The 20,564-nt window shown below is 52.1% G+C and overlaps 8 protein-coding genes across 8 annotated transcripts; 5 read left to right on the top strand and 3 right to left on the bottom strand.

Annotated features, from left to right (window-relative positions):
- Nucleotides 1-422: 422 nt before the first annotated feature.
- NUU61_010116 (peptidase family M20/M25/M40 protein) lies at nucleotides 423-2,837 on the top strand (the record flags this gene model as incomplete). Its single annotated transcript, XM_056660641.1, has 1 exon — nucleotides 423-2,837. One exon carries the CDS (start codon nucleotides 423-425, stop codon nucleotides 2,835-2,837), a length of 2,415 nt encoding a protein of 804 aa, XP_056507139.1.
- An 815-nt stretch (nucleotides 2,838-3,652) lies between these two features.
- On the bottom strand, nucleotides 3,653-4,937 carry NUU61_010115 (Sec62 family protein translocation protein; the record flags this gene model as incomplete). The annotated part of the gene is made up of 3 exons (XM_056660640.1): nucleotides 3,653-3,820; nucleotides 3,877-4,433; nucleotides 4,505-4,937. 3 exons carry the CDS (start codon nucleotides 4,935-4,937, stop codon nucleotides 3,653-3,655), a joined length of 1,158 nt encoding a protein of 385 aa, XP_056507138.1.
- Nucleotides 4,938-5,163: 226 nt separating this feature from the next.
- On the top strand, nucleotides 5,164-7,053 carry NUU61_010114 (Lectin C-type domain protein; the record flags this gene model as incomplete). Its single annotated transcript, XM_056660639.1, has 2 exons — nucleotides 5,164-5,226; nucleotides 5,281-7,053. The coding sequence occupies 2 exons, from the start codon at nucleotides 5,164-5,166 to the stop codon at nucleotides 7,051-7,053; spliced, it is 1,836 nt and encodes a 611-aa protein (XP_056507137.1).
- A 741-nt stretch (nucleotides 7,054-7,794) lies between these two features.
- NUU61_010113 (uncharacterized protein) lies at nucleotides 7,795-10,094 on the bottom strand (the record flags this gene model as incomplete). Its single annotated transcript, XM_056660638.1, has 3 exons — nucleotides 7,795-9,615; nucleotides 9,669-9,863; nucleotides 9,921-10,094. The coding sequence occupies 3 exons, from the start codon at nucleotides 10,092-10,094 to the stop codon at nucleotides 7,795-7,797; spliced, it is 2,190 nt and encodes a 729-aa protein (XP_056507136.1).
- Nucleotides 10,095-10,309: 215 nt separating this feature from the next.
- On the top strand, nucleotides 10,310-12,035 carry NUU61_010112 (NADPH-adrenodoxin reductase; the record flags this gene model as incomplete). The annotated part of the gene is made up of 4 exons (XM_056660637.1): nucleotides 10,310-10,600; nucleotides 10,677-11,111; nucleotides 11,167-11,802; nucleotides 11,862-12,035. 4 exons carry the CDS (start codon nucleotides 10,310-10,312, stop codon nucleotides 12,033-12,035), a joined length of 1,536 nt encoding a protein of 511 aa, XP_056507135.1.
- Nucleotides 12,036-12,213: 178 nt separating this feature from the next.
- aspf13 (allergenic cerato-platanin Asp F13) lies at nucleotides 12,214-12,678 on the bottom strand (the record flags this gene model as incomplete). Its single annotated transcript, XM_056660636.1, has 1 exon — nucleotides 12,214-12,678. The coding sequence occupies one exon, from the start codon at nucleotides 12,676-12,678 to the stop codon at nucleotides 12,214-12,216; it is 465 nt and encodes a 154-aa protein (XP_056507134.1).
- Nucleotides 12,679-14,819: 2,141 nt separating this feature from the next.
- Nucleotides 14,820-16,313, top strand: gprD (the record flags this gene model as incomplete). The annotated part of the gene is made up of 2 exons (XM_056660635.1): nucleotides 14,820-15,536; nucleotides 15,588-16,313. The coding sequence occupies 2 exons, from the start codon at nucleotides 14,820-14,822 to the stop codon at nucleotides 16,311-16,313; spliced, it is 1,443 nt and encodes a 480-aa protein (XP_056507133.1).
- Nucleotides 16,314-18,626: 2,313 nt separating this feature from the next.
- On the top strand, nucleotides 18,627-19,718 carry NUU61_010109 (uncharacterized protein; the record flags this gene model as incomplete). The annotated part of the gene is made up of 1 exon (XM_056660634.1): nucleotides 18,627-19,718. The coding sequence occupies one exon, from the start codon at nucleotides 18,627-18,629 to the stop codon at nucleotides 19,716-19,718; it is 1,092 nt and encodes a 363-aa protein (XP_056507132.1).
- Nucleotides 19,719-20,564: the final 846 nt, after the last annotated feature.

Raw genomic sequence — 20,564 nt, 5'->3', positions numbered from 1 at the left:
TTCTTCAGTATTGTGACCACGTTCATCACATCCCAACGCGTAGTAGATCCCCCCACTCGGCTAGTCTGAATGGGAACTCCCCTTGTCCCCGTTTCTCCTGACTCTCTCTGCCTCTCTTTCTCTTTTTCTATCTCTGTTCCCCCCCTCCCCTTCTATACTCCCCAGTCCCCTGCATCGTCCGGCTGTCTGCTGGAACGCCGGGTGGCCCTGTGATGACGTTGGGGCAACGGTCGTGCAGCCACGTTCTGCGATGATCCTTGCCTGCCCTTTTTTTTTGGAATTTGGATTTCTTTTTATTTTCTTGGATTTGGGGTCTGGTGGATGATACAAAGGCCATGGTACGAGTCATTCGCGACCGTTGAAATATATATCTCTCCATCCTACATCTCAAGGTTCTCGACCCCCCCAACCTGCCCCCAACCATGACTCAGGACGAGCAACCGTCCATCGGCGAGCGCCGAGGACATCGACTGGCCCCATTACAGACCAACTTCAGCCGACCAACAGCTGCTCAATTGGCCCAGTCTCAGCAATCTCGATTGCAGCGTCCCCGGCCAACCGATTACCCGAGTACCAATGGCTCTGAAAACCCCGTTCCACTGCAGAGTCCCGTTAAGCGTCAATCTTCCAAGACCAGCCTGCGCAGCCTGTTTGGTCGCGATAAATCCTCACGAGCCCCGGAGACCACATTGATGGAGATCGAGGAAATCCAGCCACCAACTCAGGCCGATGACACCATGTCGACTGGATTGGCTTCTCCGCGCACCGTCGCCTCGGCCGCAACCCTGACCTCCCCAACATCACAACAACCACGGCTGACACTGAAGACGGCGCGGCCGAAACCTGAGCTTGTTTCCTCCCAGGAACAATACGGGTGGAAGCCTCCCCCGCTGTTTCAGGCATATCCCCAGTCCTACAAGCACGACTGCCTCTTGGCGCCCGCGGTATCCGCAGATTCGATCCTGCGTCTTCACGAGACCGCGGGGAAAGCCTCTGAGGATGCGCCCCGTGGCTCATTAGGTCGGGGCGAGCCTGATGATGCCCGAAAAAAGAGGGAGCAAAGACAGAGAAAACATTTACGGACGTTATCGGGCACAATTAACAAGGTGGAATGGTCGAAAAAGATCTACGTGCTTACTACCGCTGGATTCATCCTCCAGTATGCGGGCGACGGAAAACACGATCGACTCCCGGAAAAAATGCTCCAACTCGGTCCGCAATCGGTTGCGTTTGCCAGTGATGCCATTCCCGGTAAACACTGGGTGCTTCAAATATCTCATAACCCGACTGCCGATGCCTCTCCCGCTCCTGAACCGCCCAAACCCCGATTCTCGCGCTTTGGTTTTCACCGATCGAACGCACGACGACTTGCACGCAGTTTTCTTTTGGTTTTTGATAACCCCGATGCCATGATCTCCTGGCTGACGGCTGTCCGGGCCGAAATCGAGGCCCGGGGAGGGCCCAAGTTTACCGCGGAGAAGCACTCGGATGATGATGCGGAGCCTCGCCTGCGCGTCAAATCGAGCGTGCGCCAGACGGTGAAGAAGGATCCGCATCGCATCTCGAGCTTGTTTCTCCAGCCGCAAACCTTGCGCCCTCCCGAGGAGGATGAAGACGGTCAGTCCGTCGGCGGCTTGACGTGGCAGTCCCGGAGAAGCTCCTATGTTTCTGTCAATCGGCGCTCGATGATCGGTTCGCGCTCCGGGTCTGTGTCTACGAGTCGGACTGAAGCTACAGCGCCCAACGGGACCGGTCCGGCATTGATGACCAAAGATATGCGCACTCCGTCCTTCACCTCGACCAATCCTACCAGTTCGCCCCCGATGCGAAATGGCTCGTTCACCTCAGAAGAGCCTCTGCCAGAACAAGGCTACACGCGCAGTCCACCCTCCTCGGCCCAACCGAAACGCCAATCGGTGTACATGTCACCCAACCCTCAGTCTCCTCCCACTACCGCCCACAGCGAGACTGCGCAGCCTGGTCATCCGCTATCCAACATCCCCAACACTTTCGTTCGGAGCACATCTCCCCCTGCGCCCAACTTCAGCGTCCCTTCATTCAGCAAGAAATTCGTCACCCGAGGGGGGCCGATTACGAGCCCCCAGGTTTCGCCGCCCTCGACTTCAGCCGGCGTCGCTCGTCGAGCGGACGCGTCCATCGACCCAAACCTTTCCACCTTCTCCTCGCCTCCACAATCTCCCACTTACAGTGTGGCCAGCTCGCGGCACACTGAATCCTCGGAGGCGCCTGGCGCCCGCGATGGCACCGGCAGACGCACTCTGCGCATGTCCAACTCCGAGGACGTGCTAGCAAAGACCGCGCGGTCCAGCCATGCCCCGAATTTCTCCCGTGTCCCCCGAGCAACCGCCCCCGATACCGTATCTCCTCCGTCCTCCCGCCCCCAAAGCTTGGTGTTCCGATCCGAACTCGGTCTCCAGATGAACATCGAGCCCCAGTCCCAACCCCAGACTATGGCTCATCCTGTCGACTCAACACCACGCACCCGCGTCTCCAGCCTGTATACCGACAAAGACGCATCGAACATGTCTCGCCGGAAGAGCATGCCCGGCCTGTCTATGGGACCTCCATCCGCCCCTCCTCCCACCTGCCCTCTGCCGAAGATCCCGTCTCCGACTACTGCGCAGGCGCCGGCACCGGCTCCTTGGTACTCTTCATCTCCCTCGGACCGGTTTTATCAGTATGTGCAGGACCAGGTTCGTGACCGGCCAAAGAGCGGGGTTGTGTCTGGCATTCCTCCGCCGTCTTCGGGCAAATTGACGAAAAATAGCTCCAAGGCTGCTGCTAGGCATTCGAGGATTCTCTTTGGCGGGGAGTAGACTCCCTGGTTTGCTTGCTCTACTGCCGTGCATCAACCGCTCTTGCCCGTCTGCTATCCGAGCGACCTTATACTTACGACGATGGTCTATACTTGGTATATACCTGACAACCGCGCTTTCATCTCGACCATTTATTACCCTTCCTCTCTGTTCTTATTACTATTTTTTCTCTCATTCATGCATTTTTCCACCCACAATACCCCCTCTCGCAAAATCTCATCTGGCTGAAGTGATTTACACCCAGAAACTGTCCGATTTGTCTTGTGGCTACTTTCGAAAATCCCTGCGTTTGTGTCCATTTTTTGGCGCTGTCTTCTTTTCTTTGCTCTCGGTTTCTTTTCTTGTAGTTTTTCTTCTTTTCATTTCGAGTCATGTGTTTCATTATCTTGATCTTATGTTTTATCTCTCTGCGCGTGTATATATACCCATTACTTCCTCTGCTTTAGAACTGAATGTTTGCATTTATATTTGTTTACGCCTCATGGATTGCTTCAACTGTCATTTGTTAGACTATATACGAAAAAAAGCGCATAAGAAGCGAGTCATCTCAAATCGATTCTGGTGATATACTAAGACGATATAAAACAAAAAAAGAAACCAGGGTTTATGCAATGATGAACGCGAGTGTTATAATAAAAAACGCCGGACTATGACAGTGAAATACAAAGGAGCCCGAAGGAAAAGAGATGTGCAAGATCAGAGTTAAGGTTATCTTCCAAGTCAACCTAGCTCCTAGCCACAGCAGACCTGACAGGGGCCTTGGTGGGATATTTTTTTTCTTCCAAATACAAATCCTTGCCGCTACACCCCCTGCTCTACTCCTCCACTTCTTCCACGCGGGCCGTCAAATCTCGTTTCACGGGTGCGGCGGACGAGGTGGATGCGGGTTCCGCGGAGGTGGTCGTTGCTGACGGCGCAGCGTCTGTGGTTGGGGCAGATTCGGAGACTTTAGATTTTTTGCTGGATTTTTTGCTCTTCTTGGTCTGTAAATAAGAAACGTGAGTACGGGGACTGCGGCCGATAAGGAAAAGGAACATACCTCTTGCCAGCCCCACAGAGGCTTGAAGCTATCAAAGAACCCGACATCCTCGAAGAGATTGGGGTACAGCCAGAGACCGGGCGGCACCACGAAGACAGTGACACAGAAAAGAATCAGACGGAAGATCGACATGGCGAAGAAGAGACCCAGCAGCCCCATCATGCCTACACTCAGGTACCAGACACCCTGGCGCAGGATCATGGGCCACAACGGGAAGAGGACCACGGCGAAGATACCGGCGACGACGGCAGCCGCCATGGCCTTCTGCTTCCACTGCGGGCCCTCGTACAGCCAAACGTAGTGCATCATGGGTTCTGTGTCCTGGTGCTGCTCGATCTTGACAGTCCACAGGCCCTTGACGCGGTTCTTGGGCTTGGCGTGGTTGTGGCCCTCATGCGGGTCGACCTTGGTGACGCGCAGCGCCAGCAGGGACAGCGGGAGCAGCTTGAATACGTTCTCGGCCGAAGCGCGGTCGGTCACGGGCGGGAGGAGGGAGTTCTTCTTGCCGGCGGCTTTGGCGTAGGCGGGGGATTCGATCGCGCGAATGGCTCGCTTGACTGTAAACCGCCCAAGATTGTCAGTTACCGATATACTGCCTGGGTATTCGACATGCCGATGGCAATCTTACCCTTGAACATGTCCTTCCGCTGCCCGTCCATAATACATGTCCTCGGCTTCAGGTTCTGCGACCGCAGGAAGTTGGCCACGGCCAGCGCTTTGGGATCCGGTGGGCTGCCCGGGGTGACGGGCACTTGATGTGTTTGCTGCTGCTGTTGCTGCTGGGTCGCAGGCGCTTGCGACTGCTCGTCGTCCGACTGCGCTGATGTTTGGCCCTGTTGCTGAGCCTCCATCTGCTGCTGGTGTGCTTGCATTGCTCGCGCCCGCAACTGCGAGACATATTCCTCGGGGCTGAGACCAAGCTTAGCGGCGTCGGCGGTCAGCTGTTCGCGCTGCTTCTGGGCGAATTGCTCGGGCGTCATCCCTCGTTTGGCGGCCTCGGCGGCGAACTGCTGTTGCATGGCCGCCATCTGCTGGGGGGATGGCTGGCCGGGCGCGGCCATGGTGCTGGATACGGTGATTGGAACAAGAAGCGTTGAATACAAGAAGAAAAGAAAAGAAAGAGTCGTAGAAGAGTGAGCGAGTTGGGACAGGGGGGGTGGTGAAAGAAAGAAAGTTGAAGTGGCCAGATCGACTCAGGTGATCGGCGCTCCGCCCTTGGCCTCGCGGGTTCTTCTCGCGCGCATCAGTCTCTCTCTCCAGCCACAATGCGCTGGACGCGCAGCGCTCATGTCTGTCAAATATGACCCGGAGGCCACCCTTGTCGATGCTACTTGGGTGGCTGTTTTGTTGGTGAGCACGCTCAGTCCCCGGCGAAACCGCCCTGGCTCATAATGAACCATCCAGAGCGAACGAGATGTCGCGGGCCAGATCCCTATCAATTTCGTGACGAATCCGGCTGTGTCGCTGTCGGCTGCCTGCTTCGGTGATGGCTTGTATGATCGAGAAGCCGCCGCGAAATGTATATCCAACCTTCTTGCCGTCGGCTACCGGCGACTCGTGCTCGACCTGTATTGGTCGGTGGAACGCAGGAAATGGAGCTTCTGCCCCGTCTCTATCCCGGCTAGGGCCGATGTGACTGTCTCTTCTTTTACATCCACTGCCACTGAATCTTCTGAGACCTCGACCATGACCACAGCCGAAACCACGACGGCCTCAGATACGGCCCCGCCGGTCATCACAGGGACTGAAGATTCCCATGGAGATACGGTCTTTGCGCTTGGCAAATACCGGTGCACCAGCAACCTTGACTTGGAAACTCTGGCCGAGGTGCTTGTCGGATACTTCCAAGACACCACCAATCAGCTGGTCGTATACACGACCTACCTTGTCCTGAATCTGCATGTTGCCGCGAGTTCTTCTGCGCCAAACGATCCAGTCCCTGCCATCACAGGGGACAAGCTGCCCAAGACGCAGACAGAGCGTGCAGGCTCATATCTCGGCATGACTCTGCGGGACTTTATCTACAGCCCGGTTCAGCTTGCTAAGGACCGAAGCAACCTCAACGAATCCTGGTATAAGGTCAGCCAGAGCTACATGCCCATCACGGAGTATTTTACAGTGCATGAAAACAAGGCAGGTCAGCAGAGTACGCCGGACGGATGGCCATCAGCGAAATACATCCAGTTGGCGAAGCGTGACCGCGTTCTTATTGAATACGGCTCCGTCGACCCCCAGCTGGCAGAGTATGATCTGTCCGAGGATGAAAATGCAATTTTCCCGCCGGGGTCTATGACCTCGAAGGTAGATATCTCTGCGGCCTCGAATGGCAGTTTGACATCCGGCTGTCTTTACCGTCCTGGGGCGACGGACGTTTCCCAAGCAAACACGTCATGGGCAGGTACCAGCCGCATTCCCGTCAAGGACGGCTTGTCCACGGATGAGACTATGGGATCTTTGGCTGATTCTATATCCGGGATCACCGCGTGTGGTCTGTCGCCATTACTCAACAACACGCTTTTCGGCCAAACAGCTGACGCCAACGTCGCCCATTACTGTAATGTCTCTTTATCGACAGCTTGGGCCTGGGCGATTGGTGAGCCCCTTGGGGCAGATGCCGGCGGTAACTCTGATAATCAACTCGCGCCCTACCGCTGTGCTATCATGGATGTATCTCTGAATGGTCGCTGGCGCGCAGTCGACTGTACAAATCAGCGACGTGGCGCCTGTCGCGTGGGCCACTCACCCTTCTCATGGGAACTGTCTAGTTCTTCCGACTACTTCTCCAACGTCTCCAAGAGCTGTCCCGATGGTTCTACCTTGGCTGTGCCACGAACCAGTCTGGAAAACACATACCTCTACAAACACCTGCTCGACCAGTCACCGACTACAATTGACCCCACCTCCACAAATCCCGCTCTGCGCGAGATTTACCTCGACCTCAACTCCATCGACATTGTCTCTTGTTGGGTCACTGGGGGCCCACGCGCCAGATGTCCCTACGCAGCAGATCCACAGCAGCTGCAACGCAAGACCGTGCTGATTGCTACTATTGCGGCGATCGTGATCTTTATCATCAGCGCTCTGACGCTGTTCGTCAAATGCAATGCGAACCGTCGCAACTCCCGACGGCGAAAGCGTGTCATTCAGGGCTGGGAGTATGAGGGCGTGCCCTCATGATGGAAAGAGCGGGAATTCTTAGGTGACTTTATAGGGTTCGCACGGATTCAGTCACCCAAGAAACGCTTTCGTTCCCACGGCACTTCTGCCTTGGACTGCGCGACTTCTTCGTGCTGGTCGTTAGACGATGATATCACGTGCTACATTTGGATTCGATTATACCGATCCAGTCAGGGCCACCTCTTGACTTGTGCATCGAGTTGGTTTTCACCAATGATCCAGCCATAGTCGGTGCATCGTCATCTCGCAAGGGCCCTGCCTGAGCTAGAACGGCGCGAGAGACGAATTTGCAAAGCACGGGCAAGACCTAAGAATCGCTGGAGCCTTCGGAGAAGTGCGGCATCTTCAGGCTCTGGAAGAGTCAGCTACATAATATCCAGTCTACATGCCGTCAGTCTGGTCATCACTTGAACCTGTCCGCCAGAGTGACGAAGATACCAAATTAGTCGAGTTGATACTTTCCCCTTTTTACCATGTAGCATACTTGGAAACACCAAGTCCCGAGAAATGATCAATAAGCAGTTATGATGAATGTGTTCAAATGAAATGGGCTACATACAGTTTGTCAAGTCATACACCAAGAAAAAAAAAAAAAGAGTAAAAGCCATCAAAAGGCCTGTCAACACAGGACCTGGAAATAAAACAAGAATCAAACACGCTACATGCCACATATCCTCAAGATGTAGACTCCTTGAAAGCAAATAACAAGAAAAAAAAAACCTAGGTATCCTTCAAATTCCATCACAGCCCCGCGAAACGCGCCCAGCCGGCCGCTCGAGTCGGACTCGAGCTCGGACTCTGGGTCTGAGTCTGGGGTTGACTAGGACGCTCCTCGACAGCATTGCCACCGCGTCCCTCTTCAGCGACCTTGCCGCTGACATCGCGACGACGCCCGACACCTAGGCCGGCAATGTAGCTCCCGTACGAAGACAGGGAGGCACCGACGCCCGCTCCAAGACCAGAGCGAGGAGTGTCTGCACCGGAGTTGCTAACGACACGGCCTTTGCGGTCACCCTCGGCCATGGCCGGGGAGGAGGGAATTCTAGGGGACAGGTGGGCGTCCTCGCCATCGCTGTCGTACTTTTTGAGAGACTGGTACGCAGATATTTTCTTGCTGTGCTTTTTCGAGAGCTTGGATGGTTTGTGGTTATTTTTGCCCTGGTCGCTCACTTGACGCGAGGTGTCCAGGCTGGGCTTGCCGTCCACTTCCAAATCCCCATAGAAACGAGTTCTCGTCGGCGAGGAATCAGAAGAGTCGTGGGGAACAGACACATATGCTTTTTGATTTTGGGATAGGTTAGGGTTGTCGCTCAAGGCGATGCGGCGGACGGGGTCAGTATTTTCGGGTTTCTCAGTAAGAACAGGCTGTGGAGTAGGAGGATTAAGCATGAGTGGGTTGAAAGGCAGAGAGTCGGCAGGCTTGTCATCGGTGTCATCGTGTTCTTCGGGGTCGGGGAAGATATTGAGGCGCCGGTCACCCAAATCCTGCTCCCGCTCGTTATCCTCGTTGGCATAGTATTCGTGTGTGTCGAGTGATGCATATTCGCCTCGCGTATCTTCTTGGATCACACTTCCGATACTCGGTGCGGGCTTTGTACCGTAGGCAAACCAGTCTCGGATGCCACTGCCGGTGGACGTCGCTGTCACGTTGGTGCGCCGACTGTAGACTGAAGATGACTGGCGAATATCGGGAGTGTCTCCATTGTGCACATCGTCTTCGTTGTGTACGTCGCTCACTGGCGAGGGCGAGCGGTCGGAATATGCAATCCAATTATCGGAAAGTGGGCTCACAGAGTCGGATCGATCGGCAACCCGCGAGGTCAAATGGTGCGTGTGTGTGCTGGGATCGATTACCTCGGGTGAACGCATAGCCACATTACCAATTCCCGATGCTGGAACTTGGGAGGTGAGATCGTATGGCTGGCTGGCCGGTTGGTGGAATAGCATTTCAGGGCTTGGTGGCTCCATGTGAGACAGCCGGTGCGGCTGAAAAGATGCTTGAGACTGCCGCTTCTCATTGATATCCACAGATCCATGGTTGGAATCACCTTCCATAGACTGCCCACGTGTATGCATAAATGGTACCATGCGAGGTTGCTCCATGAGCGGGTCCTCCAAATGGGAATTGAGTGTGGATCCGCTGAGGTTCTTCTCATGAGCCTCGATTCGTCTGCGATTTCTGAGAGGACGCGCAGTCAGGTTGTCCTCCAGGGGATTCATATCCGGTGGCATGTGAGAGATCCTTCGGAAAATGACTGCGAGGAATATAGATAAGGAGAATGAGACCAGATGCAATCCTGCGTTAACGATAGCGCAAATGAAGGTGGCTTTGGCGACCTGAACCGTCACATTGCTGTTGTTGAATAATGTACCCCAGTGATATGCGTCAGTTGCGTACTGACCGTGTGCCATAAACGTTGTAAACACATAGAACGGGATCAGTCCGGCATCCAGGGTCGAGGCAAAAAGCCCGTAGCCAGCTTGGGAGGCGGGTGGCCGGGTAACAGCAGAGCGTGAAAGATGATAGATGCCGTAGATTGTGTGAAGAACTGCCACAATAGGCTTTGGTACACGTCAGCATAATATCCAACCTTTTTGGAGGTTCCATCACTTACACCGGCTCGGATGATCCATATAACTGTCGAGGCAACTCCTTGTATGACGATGGAACAGAACAAAGAGGCAAGCGCACTCAGCAAGGTAACTATTCGCAGGCCAAACTGGGTTGACCGTGCATACTTAACCCAATCCTTAATCTTGGGGCTCATTGGCGTTATTGGCGTCCATTTCGACTGATCGAAGCTACCCCACTGCGAACCGAGTAAGCCTCGGTCTGATGAAGAATCGCAGGACATCGCAAGACCTACCGAGTCAGGGTGGCGATTGACATTTACCAATGGGCCTCGTTGCTTGGGCTTGGGCTGTTCACGAATCCAGCTCGCCTGTGTCGCGGCCTTGGGGTTAAAGCCGCGATCAGTGGGGCCATAGAAGCTGTAGGTGGACGGACGATCGTAAAGGAATGGAGGCGACGATCTCCCCATGGTAGCGACTGGAAGCCTCCCGTGGCATCCACGCGAGACAATAAAGCTGGAATAAAAGGAATGTTGGAGATGAGGAATGTCAGAGATGCCAAATGTCAGAGATGTCCGAGGACGAAGGAGGGAATGTCATCAACAGATAGTCGGCCCGGCAACGATCTGCACGTGACTCAGGGACGATCTTCACTGATATCACTGCCACTTTTTGGCATCACACCATGCGCCAGCATCCGGCGTTCGTTTGTGCTCAATGCACCAGGCTGACTCGTTCTATTCGGTGGAATGTCTCTCCTTTCTCATTGCCCTCCACGAAGCGCCTAAACAGCCATGCCACTCAGACCGGTCGACTGTTTCGCGTCGCGATCGTGGGCTCTGGGCCAGCAGGGTTCTACGCTGCCTCCCATCTGTTAGCCAAACAACAGGATGCAGTGGTGGATATGTATGAGAAGCTCCCCGTCCCGTTTGGCTTGGTCCGATATGGCGTTGCCCCGGACCATCCCGAGGTGAAGGTGCGTTCTTGGTAAAACTGCGATTTACATTTTAATAGCCTTAGTGAGCTCTCGAGCTCACGTTTTGTTCAAACAGAATTGCGAAGAAAAATTTACGGAAGTAGCAACATCTTCTCGCTTCAATTTTGTCGGCAACATCGCCCTCGGGCACGATCTGCCGCTTGCCGCGCTCAAGCCCCACTACGACGCCATCCTTTTCGCGTACGGGGCTGCCAGGGATAAAGGCCTTGGGATTCCTGGTGAGGAACCGCGCCGCAATGTATACTCGGCGCGCGCCTTTGTAGGATGGTACAATGGCCTTCCCGATCACCGGGATCTCGAGCCAGACCTGACGAGCGGGGAAGATGCGGTGATCATCGGGCACGGAAACGTAGCACTAGATGTCGCTCGCATTCTTCTGTCGGACGTCGATGCTCTCCGGAAAACAGATATTTCCGATTATGCTCTGGCAGCGCTTGCCCAAAGCCGGATCAAGCGGGTGCGAGTGGTTGGGCGTCGCGGACCGCTACAGGTGTGTACAAGGGCTGGTCTGCTTATTATTCTAGGTGCTAATAATAGGTGAATAGGCTTCATTTACCATCAAAGAAGTTCGCGAGTTGCTGCAGCTGCCATCTGTCTCGTTTGAGCCCATTCCGAAAGAATTATTTCCACCAGAAGAGACCATCTCTGCTCTGCCGAGGGCGCAAAAGCGGTTGATTCAGCTTTTGGCCAAAGGATCGACCAACAACCCCGAGACATCCAGCAAGTCATGGAGTCTCCAATTTTGCCTTTCGCCCTCCTCTTTTGAGATGACCCCTGATGCTTCTCAAGTCGCTCGTGTCCAATTTGACCGCAACTACATTGAACCCGCCAACCCTTACAGCCGTAGCTCCAAAGCTATCCCCGAATATACTGAAAGTGGACAGCCCGCACGGACTAATCTTCCCGCTAGCATTGTTTTTCGGAGCGTTGGCTACCGGTCGCTTCCTCTTCCCAATATTCAGGATCTCGGCATCGAATTCGATGAGCTCCGCGGTGTGATTCCCAATGATGGAGTTGGCCGCGTCACAACTCTCTCTGGGTCTGTGAATCCCCAGAACTTTTCTGCCGGCTCGCCAGCCTCACACCTACCTGGGTTGTACTGTGCCGGCTGGGTCAAAACCGGTCCAACGGGAGTCATCGCCTCGACCATGGCTGATGCCTTTACCACCGCTGATGCTATTGTCAAAGACCTGGCCAGCCATGGCATTGAGGGGTCTTATCTTAATTCTCCGCACCCCAGTACCGGTCTGGGCTGGGAGGGGTGAAGCCCGAGGCCGAGCGCCTCGGCCTCCGTCGCACGTCCTGGCAAGACTGGCAGCGCATCGACGAGAAGGAACGGGCCTTGGGTAAAGAAACGGGAAGGCCTCGAGCCAAATTGGGGCGTGTCTCGGCGATGCTGGAGGCACTTGATTGAAACATGTACAGATATGTAGACTAAGCATTCATCCATTTATCTTCTCTCTCATTACATTCTGGTCCCTCGCATCCGCTCTTCGTCTTTCCGCATACACGCCAATCACCCTCATATCACCCCTTTCTGATCGTTTTCCACGATTCCACTATTCCCAATTCCCAACTCCCTCTTGTCGAATTCACATTCCACACAAACTTTCCTCCACCTCGACATAGGTAGCATCCACCCGGCCCAATTGCTCCGCCGAGCCATCGGTCAGCTGGTTCATGGCCTCAAGACCAATGTTGAATCCACCGGGGGCAGTGTCAACAGCCAGCACATTTATGGTTTTGTCGACCGTGCCGCTGGCGTAGTGCAACTGGTAACATTTGCCGCAGTTAGGGCTGTTGGTGCCCGGAATGGTGAGGGCGCCACCGATCAACGGGAACTTCGGCAGCGATCCAAGAGTGGAATAGCCCCGACCCTTGAGGCCGTTCTCACCATCGGCACAGGCGACGGTATCGATAGACGCTCCCTTGATATCGTAGTTGGTGTCGTAGGAGACAGACACCTGCTGCGCAGCGTTGGCTGCTGGGGCGGGCACGGCGCCGACGAGCTGGAGGCCCGCGAGGAAAGCGCAGGTCAGAGCAGTGGTAGCTTTCATTTTTGGAACAAAAGTGGTTGCAAATCGTAGATCTGGAAGTGAATTGCCTGGGTTTTTTGTTGATATCTTTGCCTCAAAGTGCGGTTCATGCCTCGATATATATATCTCTTTCATCCCTCTACTACAACTGAGCACCGCCAATTCCAATCCTCGAGATCTCTTCAGGCGTCCTGCATCCGGTGAAAGTCTTAGACATTTAGACTGACGCTGCCCGAATAAGTTTGTCTCTCATCAGCGATGACGCTGCAATAAGACGCAGACCAGGCGGGGGAATCCCGGGTGCATATGCCGAGTGAGACACGATCAATCCGGCGGTCTCGAAAATCCCATGGGCTGCATTGCCAGATCAGAGGTAGATCCACCGTACTGCTACTAGACTCAGAACGAGCTAAGTATATGTTTGGGGCTTGCCGGTGGGCGGCCGTATCCAAGGTTGCATTTTTAGGATGTACAGTGATGTACCATAAGTTTCGACAACACCGACCCACATCACCTATATTATATAATATTCTGCCAGTCCAAAAATATAAATAAAACATGAAAAAAATAATGGATTTGACTAATAAGGCGTATACCAACCCTGGCCTTCAATAATAGCTTCAACACGATATGGCATACTCTCTGAGAGATGCTCTAAATGCCTCAATTCTAACTGCTGCCATGCCTCTAAAAAGGGGGATAATATTAATTCAGGGGTTGATATATTTAGTAGGCGGTATAGGCGGTGTAGATATGTGGGGCGTTGTCGAAACTTATGGAACATCACTGTAGGAACGCAGCGTGACTTGGACAGGTGGGTGCGATTGATACTTAGAGATTATAGGAGAATAAATAACTTTTTTTTTTTAATAAGAAAAAAAAATCAAGATAGTGACGAGTAATCAATGAAGAATGAATGACTAGAGGAAAAAATGACGAAAAAAGAAGCGTCCCCGGGAAGGCTCGAACTTCCAACCTCCTGATTAACAGTCAGACGCGCTAACCTATTGCGCCACGGAGACAACTGTTGAGAAAAAAGGCCCGAGAAGTGGTTTAAGACCAGCTGAGTGTACTTGAACTGTCATTCATATCGGCCCATCCATGGATGGATCTCCAGATCTCCTCTCGAGCATTCGTCGTACTTGTCTCTTGATACGCTCACTGCCACCCGCTTCCCCACATCGCTCTGCATTCTTTGAAAGAACTACTAATGAATCGATGGTCCTTGGGCCTTGCGCCGATCGGATCAGAGGATCGAATGTAATCTTGGAGAATATCTCGTCTTGAATTATGCTTGCGCGGCTCTACCCCAACACAAAGACCGTGCACCCTCTACAGTCAATTTGGAACGACAAGCCCCTGTCTGAAGGGGCAAGCAAAATCCTCAACCCCCTAAAAATGAGCCAGGCATTTTAACTTCCAGCAGGTGGGGTTCAACTGCTGCTAGTAGCATATAAAATGGCCTCGAGGGGGAAGATCCGGGGCAATCTGTGAGTTCGGATGAGTTGCTGCCAGCATAGAAAACGATCAACCAAGCGAGCTAAAGCTAGCGGCATAACGTCAAATTCAAAATGCCTATTGGTCGAGGGATCGGCAGGTCGCTCTAGCATCTGGTTGGATCGACACACGGCACAGCAGCCTCCAGGATCCGAGGTCTGGTCCTTCGATCTCGGCGCTGTCTGAGCGTTGACCCTGCAATCCTTCCGAAGCCCATTTGTGTGGATCTATATCATTATTATTACGGAAACCAACACGAGCGAACCCACTTGGTGCATCAATGGCGGCATTGGCAGCACGGAACTTTCATACTATAAGCGACCCTTTGGGAAACACGGTGACTTGCCGAGTTGCCAGACCTCGCATTAAGAGTCAATGGTTGCTCTTTTTTTTGGCTTCCCTATCGATCGGCGTCGCATTCTTTGGAACATCAAACTTCCTTGACCCGCGTGCTTGAATACGGAGTGGGGGAGGCACTCAGGAACCACCTATGCCGGCCAAACAGAGCAGAGCCTCGGTTGACTATCTTCCTGAAAGAGTAAATAGTCCTTCCCCCCGGACTTGCTACTATCACAATACGCAAACTATGGATTCTTTCCGATACCAGTCAGTAATAGTCCCTGAGATGCTAAGTCCCACAAGCTTTTTTGTTCCTTGGCAAGTAAATGGTGGAGCAAAATGATGCCACAGCAGGCCCGTTACGCGACCAGAGCCTTGGTAATGGGCTGGCCCCAGATCTCATTAATATCGAGGACTGTGCCATTATTCGCTTGACTCCGGTCCTTCTTTTTTTGGTGACACTGCTCCTCATGGCCATGCTCACTCACGCCTTGCGTTCGATGTACGCTGGCGGTGATGGCTCCCTTGGTCGTCGCTGGGAGTTTCGGGATGAAACTCCCCTCCTGGGCAGTGACCGGTCGCTCTTTATTGCCATGGGTGTGATCGCTCTTTTCTCTCTGGCTTCCACTGTCTCTTTGCTTTCTTTTCTTACGTATCGGTTCGTCTACTGGCAACGATACTACAAGAACCCGCTTGCTCAGAACCAATATGTCGTTCTCATCTATAACCTGCTGCTCGTCGATATGCAACAGGCCATCGCCTTCATGATCAGTCTGTACTGGGCTTCCCGTGGTGGGGTGCATTTTGGTGAAGCTGCCTGCTACTTGCAGGGATGGTGGATTCAGACGGGAGACCCTGGCAGCGGCTTGTTCGTCTTGTCCATCGCCTTGCATACAGGTGCAGTCGTGCTTCGTGGTCGCCAGCTGCCTTTCCATACTTTCGTGTATTGTGTCATTGGCCTGTGGATGTTTATTCTTCTCTTGGGATTCATTCCCGTGGGACTCTATGGCAGCGATGTCTTTGTTATCTCCGAGGCCAACTGGGTACGATAGAATGTGTACCATGTGTTTCTTTTGCGTTCTGATTGTGTCAAGCTGATTGAATATCTCCCGCAGTGTTGGCTGAGTCCTGAACATGAGAACGAACGTCTCTGGGGACACTATATCTGGATCTTCATCTCTGAATTCGGCACTATCGTTCTCTATACCATCATGTTTTTCCACCTCCGACGCAAGATGAATCAGGCAAAGAAGCTGCGCCAGGGTCACCAAGAGGGTCTCCGCCGACTGAACCGCGTGGTCATCTACATGGTGATCTACCCCTTGATGTACCTGGTTCTCTCGCTGCCGCTCGCCGCCGGCCGCATGGCCACAGCACGAGGCGCGGCCCCCAGCAAGACCTACTTCGGCATCGCAGGCTCCCTGATGGCGTTGTCCGGCACCGTCGATGTGCTGGTGTACACGCTGACTCGACGACATCTGCTCCTCGATACCGAACACAGCACGACCGACCGCAACTACAACATTACCGACTCTCACTGGCAAACGCACATTTCTACCAACGCCGTCTCCAAATCCAAATCTCGCAACACACTCCGGATAGGAACCCGTCTGGGCTCTCGGTTCCGCCACAGTATGCACGAGGGCGGCAACGACGCTCCTCGCAGCCCCTTCGACGGATCCACCGAGGATATCGTGCCCAAGAACGACATGGAGCTGAGCCCTTTCCACGGCGTGTACCAGGAAACCACCATCGAGATCTCTCACGAGCCTGCCACTCCTGTGGAGTCGATGGAACCCATCGAGCGCAGACACAGCTAGGGCCGTGGGCTGTTAGGTGGATTCATGAATTGTGACATCTTCCCACGTTGACATCTTTTCCTGCTTCAACCTCACCAGTGAATGGCCGTCATGAGTTGAATGTGGTCGACGTTTTCTCTTTCCTTGACGCTTTTGAGTCTTAACCGACTTCCCAGAAATAGGAGGGCTCTGACTAGGCCCACTCGGCGTCGGGTGGTCATAGTCGGGAATCAGCGAGAGTGGAGTCCGATTCCTGCGTCTCGATGCTAAGAATTGCCTATCTAATGAAATCTTGTGCATACCTTATAATAGCTAGTGAATGAACTAGTGGATATATTAGAGTATCGGTAGTCCTGAGTACCCGATTATACCAATTTAATCATATCGTTGCTAAAGTCGGTTCGCGCCTAGTGGCTAGATCGACGCTTGTTAGACCGGGTATATTGACTTATAGTGCATCAACTCACGTAGGACCCCCGGCACAGCTCTCAGACCTAGATTTATTATCTCAAACTGGGCTGACACGGCCTGTGTACCTTAGTATCCCGGAAAAAAAAAATAAGATTCAAGACTGCGAAGAGTTCAAAGACTATTCGCTAAATCCAGCAGGCATGCTTGACACTTGCCTTGGAAATGGTTAGTCTCGAAATTTTAGTGATGGCATATTGTGAGGTCTAGCCCTAATACTTCTGAATATCCTCTAGCGTATACGTTGGCCTAGACTTGGCGGTTGAACTAGCGGAATAGGGCGAAGTCGCCTCAGAAACGAACACCAAGAGACCTAAGCGGCTATAGGGAGCTGGGGAAAAAGGATACGATGCTATCTAATTTGCTCGATATCTATATAACCCTTATATGCAATACAGCACCCTAGCTGCAGCCCAAGGTAGTATCGTCCTTTAGCTCTACCTTATATGCAACACTGAGGGCCTATCACTTTAGGGCTAAGGTAAATATAGTCTCACGCCAGACACTCCCATAATCAGATACTAAAATTTTATTATAAAAGCCACAGTATACACTGCCAGATCCAGGTTCGCCCATCTACGGGATTTTTGTCGAGAAGACTTGACAAGGAAAGAATGAACAAGTATCTGCCCCTTCTGCTAGATAATAATGCCATACATAACTCTTCTAGCAGGGGTCGAATTCTTTGAGGCGGTACAGAAGGCATGATCTCCCTGGTCCAGAAAATTCAGCACTGTCGTTGTTTAACAAGACTAAGATTATGTCCTGCTTCCTTGATAAAGTGCCCGGTCGCGACCTTCTTAGCTATTGTAAATATGTCAAGAGGCCGGCCTTTTAAATTTTGACAAGCTCTTTGGCTCAACGAGTTTGGCACTTTTCCTGATGGGTTTCTAAGCCGCACTCTCGTTGAATCAAGAATGGGTACATTTGCTTGCGGGAAATGCTTTCTGTGGAATTGATTGAACTGGATCGGGGCACTACACCTACCTCCATGTAAGCGCCCCTATTTAAGAGGAACCCTTGCTGATCCCTGGCGCTCAGCTGACAGGAATGATATTCCCCGAGCTACAAAATATGAGGCAAATATTATGCCGTGGTAATCATCCAAAGTATCTGCCCTCTCTCATTTGTTCATATTTCTCACCCCGTGCAGGGACTTCCTCCTGCCCCAGATCAACTAAGGAGTGACGGGCGGCGCTAGCACGGCCGTAAGCCCTTGTGTATGTATAAGTATGATGATGATTTTAGTCTTTCTCTCCACTACGCCCTGGCGATACTTAATCCTTAGCGCCCTAACCATGTTAGGTATATAGACCCCTATTAGAGCAAGGTAGCACGGAGTTCCATATAAAGCACATTATGTGGCATGAATAGGATAAGATGGGTTTTTATAGTATAGGCGTGTTATGAGGCACAAAAACCCTATATTGTATCTTGAAACTTTTACATCATTGTTGACCAAGAAATATCTGCAGGTCTGATCACCCCATCTATCAAACATGGTATAGGGTAGTCCACCGCCGGCAAAATATCTTAGATGGCCTGATTCTGTATTCGACTCAACAATAATATACAGCAGCTCGAGCTTACGGAAAAAATTCTGCAGGGCGCACAGCATTCTGTAAGCTCGGGCGGGTGAGATCAATGAAGGAGCCGAAGGATGTGCACCCAACGCCCCAAATATGGGTACGGTCCAGGGCACTCATAGTTACCCACCGAATGAAAAGGCCTCAGCTTACGGGGGATTATAGCTAATACAATATAAACTACCTATTAATTTTCTCAGAGCCCAGGTCTCTTTTAATCTACGTTTCGCTTCTCTTCTCCTCTTTCTCGCTGCTTCCGATAGTGGCATGGTTATTCAAAATGACCAAGATCTCAAGCAACCGCTCCTTTCGAGCACTAACATCTGCCTTTGTTGTTACGATCCTTCTGCTATATACCATCAAATTGAAGCATGAATCGACAGCATCTCCGCCTGCGATACAACACATCCCCAAACATTCAATTCCATCCGAACGTTCGATTCCCTCTGAAATTTCGATTCCGCAGAGCTCTCCCGCTCCTGAAGTCCTCAACGAAAGACACCGTCCCCGGGTCAAAAAAAGGAAATCAGATACCACTGTCCCCAGTGACGGGGATACGACGGACACCAGCCCTATAGTCCCTGGTGTTGACAAGGTGATCCACAAGTCTAGAGAAAATGGGAAATTGGAGAAGGGAGCAACATCTTTGTTCTACACGGGATTACCAGGTGGTGTCAAGGGCTGGCAGAAAGACGTCGAGATGTGTCTCAAATGGGCAAAGAAGAACATTCGCGACAAACACCGTCCAAACCAGGAAGTGGAGCTTGTTGCTTTTGGCGATGTGATCAGCGAAACATGGCGAGAGACAAAATACGCAGGCATCGTCAGGCCATTCGAGAAGTCGCCGGGAGCCAGCCTGAAAGCCGAAGAGAAAGATGCCACCGCCGCAGAGAAAGACTGGAAAGCCCCCAAATACAAAGATATAAAACAGGAATGGGGTTGGCAGGTCAAAGAGCCATTTGAAAAGGCAATTTCGACTGCATTCGCCCAGCTTAGCGCTGGGGTAGTCTATCTATGCACCCCGAATGACCACGTCTGGAACCCAGAAAGGACATGGGGAAAATTCGAATACCCTGTCCTGACAAGAGAAAGTGGGATGGTCTCGAAAATCATTCGATACGATCCATTCGAGTACAAGAAAGATAAGGATGGGAAGCTTGTCACAATTAGTGACAATGAAGAAAGCCCGGAAAAGCCCATTACGTTCCGCCCCAGGACGGTTTGGGACCGTTCAAAAGACAAATTGACATCGGATGACACGGTGAATGTGGCGTCGAGAAATTCCTTTTTACTCGACGAATTGAAAAAAGAGGACTATCCGTCAGGAAACTGGAGAGCATATGACGATGATAACGGAGTAGAAGAGTGTTAATGAGGAACTTGGCCATGATGCTTGATAGGCAATGCTGGGATGCAATCAAAAAAGGAACTTTTACATGTGGTTATGAGGAGCATCTACTAGCGAATAGCTAGATGTTAATACATCCAGACCAGTAAACTGGATGGAAAAGTAAAAGTAGGAAAGAAATGATCGAGGTGAGAATCTTAACTACCCAAAACAAACCACCTTCCTACTTAGGGCACGAAGACACCTCCAATAGCTTTAATGCAACCACATTAGTGATCACATAAGAGAAGAGCTTATATCTCGAACAGAGCAAGTAACTATACCCTTCGTCAATGCAGAATCCGTTACGGGCTCTGATAGTAGCAGAGCGGGTTATTTCGTAGAAGTGGAGGAAGGTGGTGAAGATCTTCTTTTGCATTGCTTGTCTGTTTCTCGGATGAAGCTATTCTGTCAGGGTAAAGTGGTATCCTGTACTTTACACAAGCTATAGGCCATACTGCTGCACCACTGGTGTCCATGAGTTGGGCCGATCTTCATCTCGGCCGGTGACCGTGGCCGTAACCCACTTTCCCGAAGTTCGAGAACTTGTTTATTCACTAAAACGGGACGGGTTAGATTGAGGGATATTCTGTAGAAGGCACTACCTATATATGGGTGGAGAATAAACAATAGGATTGACAGCTGTAGTTTTAAGGAGACCATGGTTTGCGTCCCGAAGGTTGCAATCAGCCTCTAGACAAACCAGCCACGACGAAATGAATCCGAACTACTGGAGCACATGTGAAAATAAGAACCGGTGGAGTATAAACTCTGGCAATTAACTTGCCCGATTAGGGTTGAGTAGCCCGTGTGAAAAGAAATAGCGAGTGG

This window comes from Penicillium alfredii (assembly GCF_028826965.1).
Source record: "Penicillium alfredii strain IBT 34128 chromosome Unknown utg000012l_segment0_segment0, whole genome shotgun sequence".
Classification (NCBI taxonomy): Eukaryota; Fungi; Ascomycota; class Eurotiomycetes; order Eurotiales; family Aspergillaceae; genus Penicillium; species Penicillium alfredii.
Note: the sequence above shows the minus strand (reverse complement) of the source record. Positions and strands in the feature narration are given on the sequence as shown.